Source organism: Globicephala melas, chromosome 18, assembly GCF_963455315.2.
Source record: "Globicephala melas chromosome 18, mGloMel1.2, whole genome shotgun sequence".
Lineage (NCBI taxonomy): Eukaryota > Metazoa > Chordata > Mammalia > Artiodactyla > Delphinidae > Globicephala > Globicephala melas.
Genome location: NC_083331.1, coordinates 76,924,616 through 76,942,739, shown reverse-complemented (window position 1 = coordinate 76,942,739; position 18,124 = coordinate 76,924,616). Strand labels below are relative to the sequence as shown.

General features: G+C 50.3%; 1 protein-coding gene and 1 long non-coding RNA gene across 3 annotated transcripts in view; one reads left to right on the top strand and one right to left on the bottom strand.

Moving 5' to 3' along the window:
• The window catches only part of ARHGEF7 (Rho guanine nucleotide exchange factor 7), a 127,053-nt gene extending 112,791 nt beyond the window's left edge, over positions 1–14,262 (bottom strand). Inside the window, exon 1 of one of the 2 annotated variants that reach the window (XM_030856724.2) lies at positions 13,744–14,262. In XM_030856724.2, the coding sequence (XP_030712584.1) occupies positions 13,744–13,908 (165 nt within the window). In that variant the 5' untranslated portion in view covers positions 13,909–14,262. The remainder of the gene's footprint in view (positions 1–13,743) is intronic. The other variant, XM_030856721.3, reaches the window with a different exon arrangement.
• The window catches only part of LOC132593856 (uncharacterized), a 60,165-nt gene continuing 55,782 nt past the window's right edge, over positions 13,742–18,124 (top strand). Inside the window, exon 1 of the long non-coding RNA XR_009559797.2 lies at positions 13,742–13,870. This is a non-coding gene — a long non-coding RNA (uncharacterized lncRNA). The remainder of the gene's footprint in view (positions 13,871–18,124) is intronic.

Sequence of the window (18,124 nt, the reverse complement as noted above, 5' to 3'; positions counted from 1 at the left end):
CAGCTGCATCAGCATGGCCTGCACACCTGTGGGAAACGCCGATCCTACTGCACACCTGTGAGAAACGCTGATCCTTCCTGCACACCTGTGGGAAACGCTGATCCTACCTGCACACCTGTGAGAAGCGCTGATCCTACCTGCACACCTGTGAGAAACGCTGATCCTCAGCCCCAGCCAGACCTACAGAATCAGAGACTCTGGGCTGGAGTCCGGCAGTCTATTTTCACAAGCCGTCCAGGCGCATCTGGGCACACTCAAGTGTAAGAACCACATAACCACCTAAGCCAAAGGTACAAAGCGATGAAAAACCCATCATTACTTGAAAACAACTTGAAATGCAGGTACTGCTAACTCTGATATCAGGTAATTTCACTAACATTTTTACATAAAATTGTAAACATTTTTATACAAAAAATTAATTGTTGGGCAGCTATGCCACTTCCAGCTGTAAGAAAAAGAAAACCATCCCAACCCAGAAATTTTCAAGCCATAAGCTCCTCAATGAGAGAGAAAGAGAGAGAGAGAGAGAGAGAGACTTCTTCCTTCCCTATCCCCGCTCCCAATAATACTCTCCCCACCATCCTCTCAAAGAAGAAGGATTAAGGAGAAAAGATAACTGGTGAGCTTCCATTCCCCACACGTGGTGACAGGCTGAATAGTGCGGGTTTTATTGCTTTGACTGGGAAAAACAATACCCAGAAGCTAAACACTGCTTACATTTACTGTGGTTATTTAGGGACAATATTCCCGATAAACACCACTTGATTTACCTTTATCTCCCTTCTTTTATTATGATATGTAACTAATTGTGAGCATTTTCTAAATGAGAAACAGAAAGCAAATCCCAGGAGAGATGTGTGTATACTCATAAAATTATAAAACAAATAGTCCTCAACTTGAACCTGAACTTTCTAAAAATTATATGTTGACATCCCTAAAAGGCCTTACCTCCATCAGATCTGGGCTTTCAAATGTCAGCGGCAAAACACAGAGACAGCCTAGAGCAGTAAGTTCTCAGCCACGTCCCCATCTTTACCTTTAAAGCCATTCATGAATGTAAAATGAATCAAAGGGGGAAGATTAAACACCTGACGTTAATTCATTTAAGACAAGACGGAAACCTCAGATGGCTCAGAGTCACCACTGTTTAGTCTCAGCACACTCTGGACTTGAACACATGTTGAAACAGGTAGGAAATGAGGGAAAAAACACCATAGATATACTTCCCTGAAGCCACTGAAAGTAATAGAGTTTTCTAGAGTCTCCTTTATCAAGAAAAAAACAGCTGAAGGTCAACTTCCTCTTAACAAAATTTCCGAGTTCCTGAGCTCATGATGTGAAAACTCACTGTAAATTCATACATCCCTGCGTCCAGCGGGCCCTCTGTGGGTGCCCAGCTGTCCCCCACTCTCTCACGCTCCACACTCTACTCCAACATTCTCTGCTCCCCACCTCCGTGTCCGCAGCTGCCTCCGTTCCAACACCCCCTCCCCAGCTCCTCTGTCTGTCCTGAGCTCACACTCCCCCCCTTTACCTGAGCACAGGCGCCCTTGCTAAGATCACAAATGACTGGGTTGAGCGCTCAGCCAGGCCTGCGCAGCACAGTCCAGGCGTGCCCACTGTCCCAGGATGACCAGTGACAGAGCCCTCTTCCCTTCAAGCACACTGCCAACGCTTTTTGGGTGTGGGGTTTGGAAGCCCACTCCCTTGGCCTCTTGCAGTCTACTGGACATCCTCCTCCACTGACTTCAGGTCACCACACTCCCCCCCGGACTTAACCACCACTTTCCTTAGCCCCTCAGGCTCATCCACATTGCCTGGCCAGCCACGTCTGAGTCCCCAAGGCCTTCTAGAGTTCTCACCTATAATTTCCCCTTGGGAAACCTCACCACCGCACACTTGCACTCACATCTCTATGGTGTCAATCCCAAATTTATACCCCGCCCAAATGTCCTCTCTGATCTCCAGTTCAGCACCCTCAGCACTGAATCCATTCATGACCTTCTTGTTCCAAGCCTAGGCCCCAGGCCAGGCTCCCACTCACACAGGTGACTCTGCCAGCCGTCCCGGTGCGCAGCCAGAATCCCGGGAGCTACCGTGGACCCACCATGGAGCCCCACTGACTGCCTTCCCTCACCCTCTCCCCCGCCATCTTTGTGGGTTTTGCAGCACGGTGTCCATCCCAATCCCAGCTCCCGCTGGCTCTCAATGGACCACACTAAGAACTTAATAACGCTCTTCTCCGCATCCGTTCTGGGCCCCATCTAATCCATTTCCCACACTGGGAAGTTTGGAGTATTTTTTTCAAAATCTGCAACTGATCACATCATCCTTCCCTTTAAAACTCTGAAAAATCTTTAAAACCCAAAGTCACTCAACGTTCTGTGGGGCCTGGCGTGTGGCTCTCTCTCCAGGAGCACTTGAGCTCTCCCTCGGTCTCAGCACTGTGGTTACCCAGAAGTCCCCCACTGCTCCTCTAATTACACACCCCCTCTACTCACGCCAGAGCCTACTCATGTACTGCTTCTGGAGGAGACCTTCCCTAAGACACCACCTGTCCCATCTGCCAGGTGTAAATCAGCTTCCTCTGCTACACACTTTGAGAAATCTGTTCCTTGCCTTCAGAGCATGTACCTCAATTTGTAAAGCAAATTCAAACAGTATCTTTAACGTGCTTCTCCTTCACTAGATGGTATGCGAGTCTATTTTTGTTAATCATTAAGTGTCCCAGCACAATCCTTGAACCACAGTAGACACCTGATACAGATTTGATGAGAAGATAGACAGATAAATAAGTGAGCTCTTGGGCAAGGAGGCTAAGTATACTTTCACTTTAAAATTCCGTACACGTTTTCTGCATGATCAGGTTCAGAAGTAGAGGGCTGGCAGTAAAATGAATTAAAGCTCCACTCTGTGCAACATGCAGGGTGAAACTGTCATGTAACACACACTGAGATGTGATCCACATACAGTAAACTGCTCATACTTAGTGTACAGTTGGAGCAGTTGCAACACATGTGCACTTGTGGAACCATCACCAGAATCAAGGTAATGAACACCCCTACCCTCCAAAGGACTCCTTGTGCCCTCAGAGTGTCTCTATACAAGCACTGGTCTACTTTCTGTCACTACAGATTATGATGGCTTTTTTGTAGAATTTTACATAAGGGGAATCATACAGTATGAACACTTTTTCTAGCTTCTTTACTCAGCATAATTTTTACCCACGCTATAGCATATTCCCTTTTATTGCTGAGTAGTATTCTATGGAAATACAATACTTTGTTTATCCATATACCAGTTGAAAATATCTGGGTTGTGTCTAGTTTGTGGCTATTTAAAAAGAAAGTCCCATTTTCTTGGGTAAACACCTAGAAATGGAATTGCTAAATCATTTGGTTGATGTGTATTTAATATTTCAAGAAACACCATTTTCTAAAGCGCCTGTACAATTTTCATTCACATCAGCAGTGGATGAGAGTTCCAGCCCATCCACATCCTTGCCGACACGTGGTAGGACCAGTCTTTTCAGTTTTAGCTGTTCCAATAGGTGTGTGTAGTGGTATCTCACTGTGGTTTTAATTTACATTTCCCTAGTGACTAATAATGTCGAGAATCTTTTCATGTGCCTGTCATCTGTATATCTCCTTTGGTGAAGTATCTGCTCAAAACGTTTGCCCATTTTTTAAATTGCCTGTTTCCTTATTATTGAGTCTTGAGAGTTCCTTATACATTCTGGATATAAGTCTTACTTGGTAGAATTCACCAGTTAGGCCATCTGGCCTGGAATTTTCTTTATGAGAAGCTTTTAAGCTACAAGTTTAAATTTTGTAATAGATACAGGGCTACTGAAGTTATCCGTTTCTTCTTGAACGAGCTTTGGTAGTCTGTGTCTTCCATGGAAATTGTACTTTTCATCTAAGATATAGAATGTATCGGCATAAAAACGTTCATAATATCCCGTTATTACCCTTTAAATAACTGTAGAATCTATAGTGATTCTCCACATTGGTCATTTGTGTCTTCTCTCTATTTTTCCTGACCAGTTTAAGAGGCCCATCAACTTTATTGATTTTTCTCAGAGAACCAAGCTCTTGGTTTTGTTGGTTTTCTCTAGTAATTTTCTGTTTTCCACGTCACCCATTCCCATTCTGTCCTTTATTGTTCTCTTTTGTCTATTAGTTGCTGTGGGTTTAATTTTGCCCATATTTTTCTATCTTCCTAAGGTAGAAGCTCTATTACAGCCAACAAAAGACTTAAACCATAGGCAGGGTGAGTTCTCTCTCACTCCCAGAATATCGTTTGAACTAACAATTTATAATCAGGGTGCTTAAGACTCACACCCGGGTTTCCCTGGTGGCGCAGTGGTTGAGAGTCCGCCTGCCGATGCAGGGGACACGGGTTCGTGCCCCGGCCCGGGAAGATCCCACATGCCGCGGAGCGGCTGGGCCTGTGAGCCATGGCCGCTGAGGCTGCGCGTCTGGAGCCTGTGCTCTGCGTCCGGAGCCTGTGCTCCGCAAGGGGAGAGGCCACAGCGGTGAGAGGCCCGCATACCGCAAAAAAAAAAAAAAAGACTCACACCCAACAAAATATAGTTACTGTTAGTTATTTGAAGAACCAGCCTTGGCTCACTGACATGGCAGTTACTTGAATTCAATCTAAGTAAATGTGCTTGGTCAGAGGTCAGAGGAAGGAGAAACAAACTCTTCTTCTCCATCTCTCATCCACTGTAAGTCTGGGAGACACTCAGTTCCAGTCTCTCATCACTTAAAAGCAAGGCTTAAAAGTATGGTACTTTCTGGAAGCTTAACCTTTGACACAAGGCTGTCGAGAATTTAACCCCATTCTATTTATGGAGCTTGTTTTCAAAAGAAACAAAAATGCCTTAACAAATAAGAGAACTGAGACCAGAAAATTTCATGTTTCCGTGGGAAGAAATCTGTCACCAGCACCAATGTCATATGAGCATCGTTGAACAAGGCAATTTCTCCAGCACCACAGAAAGATCGCCTGAAGAAGATTCCATGTGTTCCCACGCCTCTTACACCTCCTGAGAGCAAGGAACAGAGGCTATGGGCCAGGATGATCTCTCTGAAACTCCTAATTTTCTGTCAAAACCCCTCTAACTTTCTTTTGTAAAGTGAATGACAGTCATAACCTTTTGGCATGCGTTCAGAAAGTAACAGGCTTTTTCAGATAATCTGTATTCCTGACAAAAGACTTCTGAACAAATTTGCTAACTTCAGATGGAACTTAAAAGTCTCTTATGAACTTAAACTGTCTCAAGCACAGGAAATCAGTGGGAAAGTGTCTTCCTGGCAGAAGCATAGCAGTGAGACACTCAGAACTGAGGGAGAAAGGCCACCACAGGCCAGGGTGTTTACAAATAACCCAAACCAGACTGTTCTAAGGATTTTTGTTAGACTGCTAAAAAATCATGCTGCCAGGGCTGCCCTGGTGGCGCAGTGGTTGAGAGTCCGCCTGCCGATGCAGGGGACACGGGTTCGTGCCCCGGTCCGGGAAGATCCCACGTGTCGCGGAGCGGCTGGGCCCGTGAGCCATGGCCGCTGAGCCTGCGCGTTCGGAGCCTGTGCTCCGCAACGGGAGAGGCCACAAGAGTGAGAGGCCCGCGTACTGCAAAAAAAAAAAAAAAAAATCATGCTGCCAGAGCATGACTTCACTGCCAGAAACTGCGACTTCAAAGCAAACTTGGAAATGAGGATTCCCATTTTAAACTAAAACTAGATAGAAACTGGAAGAGGTTTCAAGTGCTACACTTTTTCTGGCGCTGAATTACATAAACCTTCTTTAAAGAAAAGATAAGAACTTTATCGGTCCCTTTAAAAAAAGCTGCTCTAAGTGTAATAATAATTAAAGTTACGCACAAAACACCACTTCCGTTCTCCAGACTTGTACCGTGTCTACTGCCACGGTGAGGCCGCAGGACAGGCAGCCACGAAACCTCAGTGGCAGCTGAAGTGAGCTTGCGTTTTGTCCGTGGGGCTGCAGGTCCACCGGGCTGGGCTCACCTGAGCTCGCTCACGCAGCAGTGAACTCTGATCCGGGTAGCAGCTCTGCCGACCTTGGCTAGCCTCTCTCACAATTGGGGTTGGTGGGCTGCAGGTGGGTCCAGGAGGCCTCGGCATGGACAGTTGAGCTCTCTGCCCTGTGGTCTTGCATCCCTCAGCATCCGGGGCCCGGGCTGGTCCTCAGGGTGGAAGCAGGGTCTGAGAGGGCATGGAAACACACAAGGCCTCTTCAGGCCTGGGCTAGCAAGTAGCACTTGTCACTTCTTTTTTGTTTTTAATTACTTTTTTTTTGGTTGTGCCGGGTCTTAGTTGTGGTAGGCGGGCTCCTTAGTTGTGGCTCCAGGGCTCCTTAGTTGCAGCATGCATGTGGGATCTAGCTCCCTGACCAGGGATCAAATCTGGGCCCCCTGCATTGGGAGCACGGAGTCTTATCCACTGTGCCACCAGGGAAGTCCCACACCTGTCATTTCTGCCACGTCCCATTGGCCAGAACAAGTCAAGGTCAGCTCAGATGCAAGAAGTGAGGAAACAGGCTTCACCTCTCAATGGGAAGAGCTGCAGTGTCACGCTAACAGGGCATGGCTACAGGGAGGATGGAGAATTGGGGCCACCTCCATAAACTACCACAACCTTCCTCTAATCTGCTGTGTACCCTAGGAGGCTCACCTCCATAGAGGCTCACCTTTATGCACCACGCCCCAGAGCCTTCCCCCAGCACTGTCCTGGAGACACCATGCACTTAGACTACAGTGTGAATGACCCTCCCTAGACTGTGCAGTGCACAACTTACACAGCCATATGGTGCTGCCCTCAGTGAACCCAATGATGAGTTTGGGCTGCGTGACGTCTTGAGTATTCCTTCCACTGAGAATTCACAAATGCTTTACACTTCAGACCCGACGGCTTCTCTTACGACTTGACTGAAAAGTCAGTACAGAACACATGTATGTGTGTGCATGTGTTTCCGTGTATATGACGCGTACAGGTTGCACACAGTAGGTGATAAATACATCCGTTAGATTTAACTATTTTGAAAAACTGTGTTGGAAATGTGTAAACGTCCCCACCCTATCTCCCTGCCTTTAGACTGCAGCAGACACAGCACACTATCCCACAGAAGCAAGGCTGAGAACTACCAGACTGGTTCATAAAACTTTAAAACTTCAGAGCTAACATTAGAAATATAAAAACATCGGGAAACAAATTCTCCTAACCTAAGTTGGTAGAATTGAAGAAGGGGAGGGGAAAAGTCAGAAGTCGAACCCAGGATACACAGGGCCCAGGGGTGGCCCCAACACCCTCCCTCTGCAGACACAGGGCGGGCTGGTGGGCCCTCACTGCCCATCTGTGACTCCTGGCCCTTCCCATGTGTGAAACTCTATCTACACGAAACCTGAGCCCGCAGCTTGGCCCTCTGGCCCCGCGAGCCAGCAGCTGCGTGCGCTCAGCAGAGGGCTCAGGAAGCCACATTCCGTGTTCCCACCACCCCAGACGATGGTAGTCTGGGAGGGTGGGAAGGGAGGGGCCACCAGCCCGCTGAGGTTGCAAGAATCTGCCCAGTTGTGAGAATAAGGAAATATTCCAGGATTCGAGTAGCCTTCTGGTTCAGATCCGGGCTTAGAGTTTTCCTGGACATAGCAGGAGAAGTTTTCCGTGTTGATCCATAAAATAATAATAACTTCCATCTACGAGGACCTGTTCTGTGCCCAGCACTGCACAAAACCCCTCACATCTACTTGTTTACCCTCATAATGACCCTACTGCCCCAATAGGCCATTCCCTCCAGACAGGAATCGTTAATCTTATTTTTAGGAGGAGGCAACTGAGAGAAGTTACGCAGGTTGCCCAAGGTCACACAGCAACTGGATGACTCTGGAGCACATACTGGGACCACCCCATTTTACAGTGGCCCCGGGGGTGCGGCCAGTGGGTCTTAGGGACCGCTAAACCTCCCAGCCCCCCCCGTGCTGCCCGTGGCGGAGGTGAGTGCCCAGAGGGAGGGTGTGCCTTTTGCCACCTTCTACCAACAGTGACAGACTCATGGGCGACTCCGGCTCCCATGTGATTCCAGTCCAAAAGTCTAGAGACAGCCCTACCAAAAAAGTTTATTATACACACACACAGAGTATTGTTTCAGATCTTGGTTTAGATAGATTCCCAGTAAATGCAGGGTAATCCCTGAAGCAGGAACCAGCCCTGACTTAGCGCAGGTCGGTGCCCAGCGGGTGCTCCCTAAGGCAGCCCGAAAGGTCCCCGACCAGGGCAGCAGGCACACCTGGGCGGAGCCTTCCACCCTGAGCCAGCTGGGGGCCCGGGCTCGGCCACTGCTGGTCTCAGTGTCTTCACCTGTGACACGGGGAGACTCGGGAGGACAGCGGGACAGCAGTTTAGCACGGTGCCCGCAGCTCAGGGCGCCCACAGTTGTTTCTTTGAAAGAGAAGTAACTAAAGGCGGGCAGTGCTCAAAGAAATGAGGGAAGAAGGCCACGACGGGTGTCACTTCTATTAATAGAATGCGGTCCTGGGAGAGCACAGACGCTGAGTCCTCCCACCGGAGAGCTCCCAGAGGCAGCTGCCCCTGATGAAAGGCCATCCTGCAGCCCTTCCCCCAGCGCCCTGCAAGCCCAAGTCACCCTGGGCGCGCGTGCGCGTGCGCGTGCGTGCGGGGTTTTGTGTGTGTGTGTGTGTGTGCGTGCACGCGTGTGTGTGTGCATGCGCGCAGGTGTGTGTGTGCGTGCATGCGGGGGGGTGGTGCGTGCGTGCCAGCGTCCACACCATAGCACTTCCAGTGTGGCTCTCGGGAGATCTCTGGAGGTAGTCCCGATTTAAATTGATTTTAGGTGGGGTTATTCTGAATGAGCCCGCAAATGCAGTTACATGGGGCCTAAAACCCAAACAAGAATCACCCTGGTGCAGGGTCAAGATGGTACTTGAAAGTCACATGCTTCAAAGGCAGATGTTCATCATGACAAAATGAGCCATTCTGAAACCTTAAGCAGTTTCATTAGAAGCACCTTAATACAGCCAATAATTCAGTTTGCAAACTTTAAAGAAGCCTCCTTAAAAAACACAGGAGGTCACGTGTTCTATAACTTTTCCCCCTGCGGGCTTCACCCGCGCTGCTGAGCAGGTATTTACGGCAGCTACAGGGAAGGGCGCCGGCTTCCAAACCAGCTGGTCCTGAGTGAGGCCTCACACACCACACTGCCATTGCTGACCACGTCCTTCTCAGGGCCGAAGGGCCTAGAAAAGGCAAACTGCTCTCAGCGGACACTCAGAACTGCTGTCCGACGGCCACTGGGACTTCTCTTCCACCCCACCCCGCCCAGCCCCAGAATCCTAGGACAGAGCAGAAAGCAAGTCAGGAATCAATTAGGAAAAAGCAGTTTCTCCTTCCCGTGCTGCATCAGAATTCACTGATTTTCTGCAAGTCTGTGGAAGATCAGCGAGGACTGCCAGATCACAGTTTGGGGAAATACAAACCATATTCTAATCCACGTGTCAGAAAAATCAGCGGAGGCTGGGCAGCCCAGACGCAGGTCCCTCCAAGGCCTTCGTTCCTCAGCGCCCGTTCCCTCTGCCTGACATCCTGACATCCTTGACATCCTGACTTTTGAGTTCCTTCTGCCCCACGCTGCTTGGGTTTTTTTGGGGTTTTTTTTTTGAAATTTTGAATTTTATTTATTTTTTATACAGCAGGTTCTTCTTAGTTATCTATTTACACATATGAGTGGATACATGTCGATCCCAATCTCCCAATTCATCCACCACCACCCCCCCGACCACTTTCCCCGCTTGGTGTTCATACGTTTGTCCTCTACATCTGTGTCTCTATTTCTACTGCTCTTGTTTTTATAGTTACGTTTTCTCCTGGACTAAAACGCTTAAGAACTTGTTATTCAGTCTTTTTATCTCCAACAGCGCTTTGCACCCTGCAGACAGGTAAACACTTAATAAGTTGGTTTGGTTCCAACGTATCATCCGACCTGTTATGGGTTGGATTGTGACCCCTGAAATTCATATGTTCAAGCCCTAGGCCCCAGGGCTGCTGAACCGTGATCTTATTTGGAAACAAGGTCATTGCCGATGTAATCAGTTGAGGTCATACTGGGGGAGGGAGGCCCTAATCCAATGACTGGTGTCCTTATAAAACGGAAGTTTGGACACAGAAGAGACCCCAGGAGACGCCATGGGAAGACTGGACTTGAGCTGCCCCAAGCCAGGAACCTCGAGAGGCCTCGGGGAGGCCGGGACAGACCCTCCCCACCCCTGCAGAGGGGCGGCCCTGCCCACGCCGCCATCCGGGACTTGTGTCCCCAGGGTGTGAGAGAATGGGGTTCTGTGTTTAAGTGCCTGGTCTGCAGTACGTTGTTACAGCAACCCTAGGAAGCTAAAACACAGCCAACAGCTTAAACCAGTCTGAACACACACGCACACCCAGGGCATCTAGCAGGGCCAGAGGGCAGCACCTGATTTGTGCATTGCACAAACACTGACACATGGAGTGTCTCCTGGGCAGCATTTTACGGGTTACGGTGTGCTCTGTTTTCCTGGGCAAAGAGAGAGAGAACCAGGTTCCTTGAGTGTTTCGTGGTGAACCAAGAAACTTCATCTGCTGCAGTTACACGTAAAATTAAAGCAGCCTTGGGAATTCCCTGGCCGTCCAGTGGCTGGGACTCGGCTCTTTCACCGCCATGGGCCCGGGTTCAGTCCCTGGTCGGGGAACTAAGATCCCGCAAGCCACGTGGTGTGGCCGATAACTGACTGACTGACTAACTAACTAAATCAAGCAGCCTTTCATGACTTCCATCATCTGAATGTGTCTTCCTAGTCTTAAGGAAGTTGCAGAGGATGGAACATGACTGCCCCTCAAGTTCACGCCCTCTGACTAAGTAGCCCAGGGATGTTTAAAGTGTTAACTCACGAGCTCAGGGCTCACACGCCTCCCCGGAGTCTCCAGCCTTCGTGTGTTTCTCATCACAGGAGGAATGACGGAAGCAAACAGCGTGGGCAGGTCGGCAAAACATCCTGGCCACTACTAGACAAAATCAAAGCAGCGGAGCCTCATACACGAAGATTCAGGAGACCTTGTAACACCCATTTTTCTCTCCCCTATGGCAGAGAACGTATCAGAACACAGCGTTGGCGATAACTCAATGTGTCTCTTTTCACAGCCCCTCTCGTCCCTGGCTGACCTTCCACCTAAAGAAAAGCAGGCTGCGCGAGGGGAACCTCAACAGAAGCACGAGGGGAACCTCCACAGAACGCTTTTTAAAATGAGCAGAACAATCTGAACTGAAACGAACCTGCCCTTCATTCTTCACCCTCTTCGCTGGCCCTAAAACAGAACAAACCAACAGAATGCATGAAACACACTACGACATGTTTTCTTAATAAAAGGCACATGGGAAACCCAAGCCACCTCGACACTTTTCTCCATTCTGCACTATGCTATCGCCGGCTGAATGGGTCGTGTTACATTTTGTGAATTTGCAAAAGTTAAGCTGCAGGCTGCTTACATCCCGTTAATCAGTCTTCTGTGTGTTCACGTAGCAAACTGGGGTCAAGTTAAGAGCCTTTCAATTCCATGTGAATACTCGGTGAAGTTCCCAAATGTTCCTTTTTAAGGAAAAACGTCCTCAGACTAACATTCCCACATTCGGTGAAGGCTGTTCAGCGTGTGAGCTCTCTGGCAGACGTCATTCAGTGTGCACGCAGACATCGGAAAGTTCAACTAAATAACTCTTCTTGGGAAATGGAAAATGCTCGTGACATTTCTAAAACCCAGGGTTTCCAGAGGTGGAGAATGGCTAACAGTTTACTGCCCAAACCTACATTCATACCACAGAGAATCGGTAGCTCTGTCTCTAATTTGCTACTTCGACGTTGAACTTTCACTGTGACTGTGTCCCTCTAAACAAACCAGTTGGGGCCCGGGGGGAATAAAAGGGTAGTTACGCTATAAGAAGTTTCAAATGACCACAGTTTTAGAACATGTTGGGTTGTTTCAGTTTGGCTTCTGCAAATTAAACATGTTAATCATTCCTCTCTTTGTTGTTTCCGAGATGAAAGGAATGCTAGTTTTCTAAGAAAATCTTTCTACATTTAAAAGAAAGTGATTATTGAAGTCTGCCGGTCAGTATGAATGCAGTTAATATGCCAAGTAACATATGCATTGATAATGACATGTTTTTATCAAACAGCCTCCAAAGTTTCTTAAAGCTTCACTTTTAGAAATGGAAGTCTTTCACATAAGCCTATTTTGGTAAACTTAGCATGCATTTTCAATGCCTTTCAACATCTGTCTTTTATTACCAGAGGTCCTGATATCCAGATGACAGCGGAGTATTCTGAGCGCCTGGAAAGATAGAGCTGCTCCTTATTCTTGTCTTAAATCATAATTTTATTGTGACATCAGGTTCATTTAGAAGCAACATTTTAATCTCCTGGACAGACAGGCAGCTGTTCACTCTAAAATGCAGGTTCTGTTTTCATAAATATGTTCCTAAAACTAGTAGGCGTACACAATTCATATTAAATAAAATCTTTTCTGACCTTTTAAATGTAGTGCCAGAACATGGGCAACTTAAAAGTTTAAACAGTTTACTTTTTAAAGTCACCTAATTAACATTTTATTATTAGCAAATTGATACTGTGCGTTTCGGGCCAATACACCCCATTTAAAAAATTAAATAGTTTTTCCTAATTATGCTGCACTTTAATTTCTACATTTAACACCATTTAAGTAATTGTTGATCCTAAGATTATGTACTGGCAAAAAAACTGGGATAAGACTGTAGTGTCTTTGAATACAGGGATCCACCGTTTTAAAAAGCGCTCTCTCCACTCGCCCCTGCTTTGTCAGCTGAGCCAGAGGAAAGCAAACTTGAATCACTCAGGAGTTGCAGCCAGGGTTCACCCTCCAGCCCCGAGGAAACCACAAGTCACAAAGAGGAGAAGCAGGGTCTGTAGGACTAGGGATTCTGTTCAAAATCAGGTACGAACCTGAAACTGAAATCTAGGACTTTAAGCCAGGCTTGAAGTATGCCAGGGTTTTCCAACCCTGTGTCTGCCATCCTTTGGGCTTGGAGACATGAGCATTCTTTCATGGGGAGGGCAGTAAATCATTTCACAACCCAGCCCTCAGCTACTGATACATGCATCCTTTAAAAATGCATAGCAATTGGTCAATTAAACAGAGGGCGAAACTCTCGTACGATACCACCAACAAAAGCTGTTCAAACAAAGCCTGGGAGGACGCTTTGCACGGCGGTTTTCTGCTCAGGTCACAGAGAGGGGCGACTCCTCCTTCGGGCGGGGCAGAGCGGAGCTCCCCGTCCCTCCCGGCCTCCCCGGGGCCGTTCCCCTTGAACGCGGCTCGGACCCCTCCCCAGCCGGCCCCGCACACAATGGCGCCCCGAGCGGGATCCCGCCACCGGGTCCTCGCGCCAACAGCGCGCCCCCCGCGCGGGCCGCGTTCCCGGGTCCGCGCACAAAGGAGGCGCGTGGGCTCCTCCGCACCCCGCGCTCTCCCGGCCCGCGCGGCCACCAGGTGCCGGCGCCAGCGACCCCGCGCCCGAGCGCCTCCGCGCATCCCGGGCCGCGGCGGGGGCAAGGTGGGGCGCGGGGCCTCCAGCCGCCCGCGGCGCCCGCCGCCGGGCCTCCCAACGCCCCGGGCCTGGCCGCCGCGGGGGCACGGGCCGGGGGGCACTCACTTTCTCGATGGTCCCGGGCAGCAGGCGCTCCAGCAGCCTGCAGAGGACCACCCCATCCTTCAGAGACGCCTGCAGGAAGCCCTCCGGGTCCGAGATGGTTTTCTTGGGCGACTCCAGCACCCCCAAGGTAATGAGCCACGTAACGGTCTGCTCGGCGGAATTCATAGCGGCGGCGCGCCCGGCCTCCCCGCGCCGCGAGCCCGTCTCGGCGCCGTTCACCTCGGAGCGGCCGCGGCCCGGCCGGCTGCGCCCACCGCCCCCTCCTCCTGCTCGCCCATGGAGAGGCCGGCGACGGCGATTGGCTCGGGCGGCGCCGCGGTCCGGCCGGCTCGCGCTCCCTCGCGTGCGTCCTGGCCGACTGTCAAGTGCCTTTTCATTAGATGCACATGAACCTGCGGCGGCCGCCCGGCGCCGCCCCCGCCGCCGCCTCCCGGCTCCCAGCCGCTGCCGCCGATGACATCACCGAGAGGAGAAGAAAGACGCCGCGCTGGAGCGGCCCCGGGCCTCCCGGACCCCGACCCCCGGCCGCCCCGGCACCCGGCGGCCGCACACGCGCCCCCGCGCTCGGGCCCGCCGCCGTGCGCCCTCCGCGCCCCGGCCGGCTGTGCGCGCGCGTCCCCACCTGCGCCGCCGGGTGCCGGGCCCCCGCCCCAAGGGCCCGATGACCTCCAGCAGGCGACAGCCCGCCGGCCGGGAGGGCTCTACGGGCCTCCCAACCCGCGGGCCGCGCGCGCCCTTAACGGATGGCGCCTGGCTGGGCCCAAGCGCAGCCCCCTGGGACGCGAGCGCCCGGCCAGGCTCTTCTCGTTGTCCTGTCCCTTCTGCTTCCTTCTTCCCTCCTTGGAAGACTTGGAATCCTTTCCTTGTATTCTTAATTCATGAGTGTTTAAATTATTAAGTGCTTCCCAGAATGCTCTTTTTATTTTTGCCGGTTTTATTTCAAGAGGTAGGGGGTGAGGGGAGCTGCAAACGACACGCTTGCTTCTCTCCGCTACCTTGCAAGCCAATAATTACAGAACACGGTGATAATTAAGTCTGTAACCAGATGGGTCTAATTCGGGGAGGAATTGATTTTCCTGATACTGCTGCGATCCGTGGGGACGTGGACGCCCCGGAGCGCGGCGTGGCCAGTGTCACGTGTGCCCCCTGCCGGGAGGACGGTCCACAGCGCGTGTGACCTCCCCGGCCGGGAGGGGGCCGCGGGCCCACTCTCCAGGACCAGAAACCTTGGAGCGGCTCCACTTTAAACTGATGCTGATGTTTCAGACACTGTCAGAGGAAGGTCAGGAAAACAGCAGCGCCTGAACTGGGTGATGATGGGGAAGGAAGGACTGTGAGAACAGCCCAGCCTAACAGGCCGCTTGGCCAGATCGCACGGTGGGCAAGAGATGCGCAGTTGGAGACCCGGCTGCGAACCCACGCGAGGGCCAGACATAAAGCGCTCAGACATCCCACCGCCAGGCAAAGAAGAAGCTTCTTCGAATCAGGAATGACCCTGACACATGTACATGCTAAGGAAGGGAGAGAGAGTCTCCTTAAAGAAGGACCGCGAAGGTGTGCACGTGTGTCCATTTGCTCTGCCCTGTACCCGAGTGCCTTTCCTGTTTGCTTGCTGTGACTCTGCCCTGGCAACTTACAACAGCATTTGCAGTCACCCACAGAGAGCTTACTGTGTGCCGGGCGCATATATTAATCTCATTAGTGACAAAAGCTAGAAAACGTGAAGATTTCAAAAAACAGAAGCTTAACTCTCCCCTTCCTCTGCTTGCTTTTGCAATTGTGAATTGCATTTATTTCCAGCTTCGAGTTAAGCGGTCCAGTTTCCTTTCCACGTGAGAACACAAAGTGATTTGAAGAGCAGTACGAACTCTGGATTATAAGGGCCACGTGTTCGGCGGTCACAGCTCCCACTTCCTGAGCTCCCAGTGTCTCCCAGCGCTTGCTCCCTGCTTCGTGTGGCATAATCACGACGACAGCCTTAGGGAGTCTCTCTCATCGTCCCCATTTTACTGGTTGCACATCCCACAAGTGGTGAAGATGGACTCAAGCCTGGGCTCTGCAACTCCAGGACCAACCCGCCTCGCCCATTGTCCAGACCGCTTCCCTATACACTTTCTGGGAAACAGGACGATTCACAGCTCCGTCAAGTTTTGTGCCCAAGGACACTTTATCAACAGAAGGGTGTTAACCCAAGAGTAGCTGTTCACTGAGGTTCCTGTTTACTCTCATTCCTGCTGAATTGGACACGTGATTTAGAATACAGTCATTACAATTCCAGATTCCATTAAATTAGGTCTGGCGCTTATCATCTGGTAAACAAGAGTAAGATTCAACTTGACTCAAGGAAATGGTCCTGCAGAAAGGCAGCTCTAGGGAGTGGCCTTAGGTGGCCAGTGAACCTGGCAGCCAGTCATTGTCAGAAGGGGGACCCAGAGGCCACCTGCTATAACTGGTCTTGGAAGTCCCTGAACGTTTTAATGCTTTATAGCGACTAGTGGCATTCTTTTACCTTGGATGTACATTTATTTCAAAAAAGCTTATTTGGAAGATATTCTAGAAAGTAACATTGTTCAAAGCTAGGCGTTTTGGGGACTTCTCTGGTGGTCCAGTGGTTAAGACTTCACCTTCCAGTGCAGGGGGTGCGGGTTCGATCCCTGTTCGGGGAGCTAAGATCCCACGTGTCCTGTGGCCAAAAGACCAAAACACAAAACAGAAGCCATATTGTAACAAATTCAATGAAAGGCTTTAAGAATGGTCCACATCAAAAAAAAAAAAATCTTAAAAATAGCTAGATGTTTTTAAGGGTTTAATTGAGCTGAGTATCCAAGGTGAGCATTTGGTTAAACTTAACATTTTTCCAAGCTCCTATTACAGAGGACACGTGCTGTGGAGGAGAACTCATTGTTCTGGTGGGCTGGCATGAGTGAAGGTTGTTGTTGGCGGAGGACACTGGCCTTGCCTCTGGAGGCCCTTTGGCGCACCTAAGGATCATGGAAGGGCTCTCAGGTCAGGCGTGTGTCCTTCAGTTCCCTCATTTCTCACGAGGGAACGTCAGCCTCGTGTCCAGCCTGGCCGGCTGTTAATGCCTGATGGCCACACGCAGGCCATTGTTAGGGGTTCACCCGCACATAGCCCCAAACCAGGAGCTACCCAAGGCTCAGCTGAACTGTGCTAACTCAGTTGGAGGACGGTGTTACAAAGATGTTAAAATCTACCCCAGCCTGAAGCCAGACAGACAGATGGCTGTTTACCTGGCCATCACACCCTGTAGAGTCGCTTTTGTTGAATTGGACCATCACCTGGATTGAAAAATGCAGCGAGAAGCAGTCCCATGAAGCTCACTCTATCTAATGTAAGTATTACCAACGGCACTCAGTTTCTCAAGCAGTGTACTATTTATTTGGCATATATATGGTCAAATGCTAAAAATTAAAGATGCAAGGCAGGAAAAAATATTTTCTGAACATATATAGCTGAGAAGTTACTCAGGACAGGAAGACATTTACAGATATAGTAATCATGACACGTAGTGTCAACAAGACGCGTATCCTGGTTTGGGTCCTGGAGCAGATCCTGCGCCACCTTGGGTGAACATAGTTCACTTGGGGAGTGATCCCAGGGAGGACAAGTGAAGAAAAGGAGAAAGTGACCCAAAGGTGTGCAGTGAGCAGCGGGGCTCAGCTCCCCCGAGAGCCTTGAGAAGCAAAGTGGATGCTGTATCAGTCAGGGTTCCCCAGAGAAACAGAACCAGTAGGATATGTATAAAGACATTTGTTACAAGGAATCGGCTCACGTGATTACAGAAGCTGGCAAGTCGAATCTGCAGGTGGACCTGCAGGCTGGAGACGTGCAGGAAGCTGACGATCAAGCTTGAAGACATCTGTTGGAGAGTCTTCCCTTACCTGGAGGAGGACCGGTGTTTTTGTTCTATTCAGGCCTTCAACTGATTGGGTGAGGCCCACCCATATTGGGGATGGCAATCTGCTTTACTCAGTCTACCAATTCAAACGGTAATCCCACCCAGCTGTGGCGCCAGAGGTGCGTTAACAAGCTGGCTACCGCTGGCGGCATGTGGGTCCCTCTGGGGCCCTGTATGAGATTCCTGCCGTGACCACAATAAAGCACCACAAACCTGGGGGCTCAAAACAACAGAAATGGATTCTCTCACAGTCTGGAGGCTGGAAGTCTGAGATCCAGGTGTGGGCAGGGTGGGTTCCTTCCGAGGCCGTGAGGGAGGACCTGCTCCAGGCCTCTCCCAGCTCCTGGTGGTGGCGGGCCATCCCTGACCTTCCTTCCAGCTCCTGGTGGTGGCGGGCCATCCCTGACCTTCCTTCCAGCTCCTGGTGGTGGCGGGCCATCCCTGACCTTCCTTCTTGGCTTG